The sequence below is a fragment of the Cynara cardunculus genome (genome assembly GCF_001531365.2).
Source record: "Cynara cardunculus var. scolymus isolate 2C chromosome LG 3, CcrdV1, whole genome shotgun sequence".
Classification (NCBI taxonomy): domain Eukaryota; kingdom Viridiplantae; phylum Streptophyta; class Magnoliopsida; order Asterales; family Asteraceae; genus Cynara; species Cynara cardunculus.
In genome coordinates this window covers 1,131,548-1,132,877 of record NC_037530.1, presented here as the reverse complement: position 1 = coordinate 1,132,877, position 1,330 = coordinate 1,131,548, and the positions used below count along the sequence as shown (strand labels likewise).

General features: G+C 34.9%; 1 protein-coding gene across 1 annotated transcript in view; it reads left to right on the top strand.

Moving 5' to 3' along the window:
• LOC112508690 (endoribonuclease Dicer homolog 2) overlaps positions 1–1,330 on the top strand; it is an 18,548-nt gene that overhangs the window by 14,451 nt on the left and 2,767 nt on the right. The window contains 1 exon segment of the mRNA XM_025113390.1: positions 7–279. Within this exon segment, the coding sequence (XP_024969158.1) occupies positions 7–279 (273 nt within the window).

Here is a 1,330-nt window from a genome sequence, read left to right as displayed (position 1 = left end):
AAAAAGAAAGTAGTTGCGGACGTTGTCGAAGCCTTAATTGGCGTTTTTCTTGTTGAAGGAGGTGAAATGGCAGCCTTATCGTTTATGAGCTGGCTTGGTATAAACGTTGACWTAGTCAACCAACCCTACATACGAAACGTGACGCTTGAACCCGAGAGGTTCTTAAACGTTCAACACTTGGAATCTCTTCTCGGTTATTCATTTCRTGACGCATCTTTGCTTGTTGAGGCATTAACGCATGGATCTTACATGCTGCCGGAGATTCCAAGATGTTATCAGGTAACTTGAGACGTTTTTTTTTTTGTTTTTGTTAAACGAGTAAATTACGTTTTTCGTTCCTATGGTTTGTTAAAAATTGCGGTTTTCGTCCCTGTAGTTTAGAAATTGCAGTTTTCCAAATGGTTTGTAATTCTTTGTTCTTTCCGTCCTTTTGATTTACAATTTTTTTGTTGTTTCGGTCCTYCTAGTTAAAACTCTTTTTGCGGTTTTGGTTCCTTGTACTTAAAAGGTAGAAACTTGTCCAAGGACGAAAATAGCAATAAATTGTAAGTTTGGGGACGAAAAATGCAATTTTTTAACTATTAGGGACAAAAATAGAAATTGTTAACAAACCACATGGACGAAAATTCTAATTTATTCTTGCTAAATTAAACCCTAAAGATATTTGAGGTAACCCGCCGAGTATTGTCTTATCCTCCTAGACCCTACTTCCAATCAAGACCTATCTGGGTATTCGATAACCTTTTTTGTTCGACTTTTGAGGTCTATTTTAGCACTTCTCCAGTAAAATATCGGACGGGCGTTTCTCTTAGATTGTTATAAAATTTCTTCTGTCCCAAAATAATTGACCACGATGAAAACGGCACACAACATTAGAAATGTGTGATTATTACAATTTTTTGAGTCAATTACGTTTTTCGTCGCTATGGTTTTTTTTTTWAAATTGCGATTTCTGTCCCTGTGGTTTAGAAATTGTGGTTTTTTCCCCAATTGATTGTAATTCATTGCTATTTTTGTYGTTATGATTTATAACTCATAGTTGTTTTGGTCCTTGTGGTTTACTGTTATTTACTGTTTTTGTCCCTTGTACGTTAAAGGTTGGAATTAGTCCAGGGACGAAAATAGCAATGAACTATAAACCATAGTGATGAAAATCACAATTTCTAAACCGCATGGACTAAAATCGAAATTGTTAACAAACCATAGGGGCAAAAATTGTAAATTTAGTCAACTGAATGACGATTTATTTCTTCATCTCATAGTTGTCCACGAAAACCGGCACACAACATTAGAAATGTGTAATCATTACAATTTTTAATCAAGTAAATGA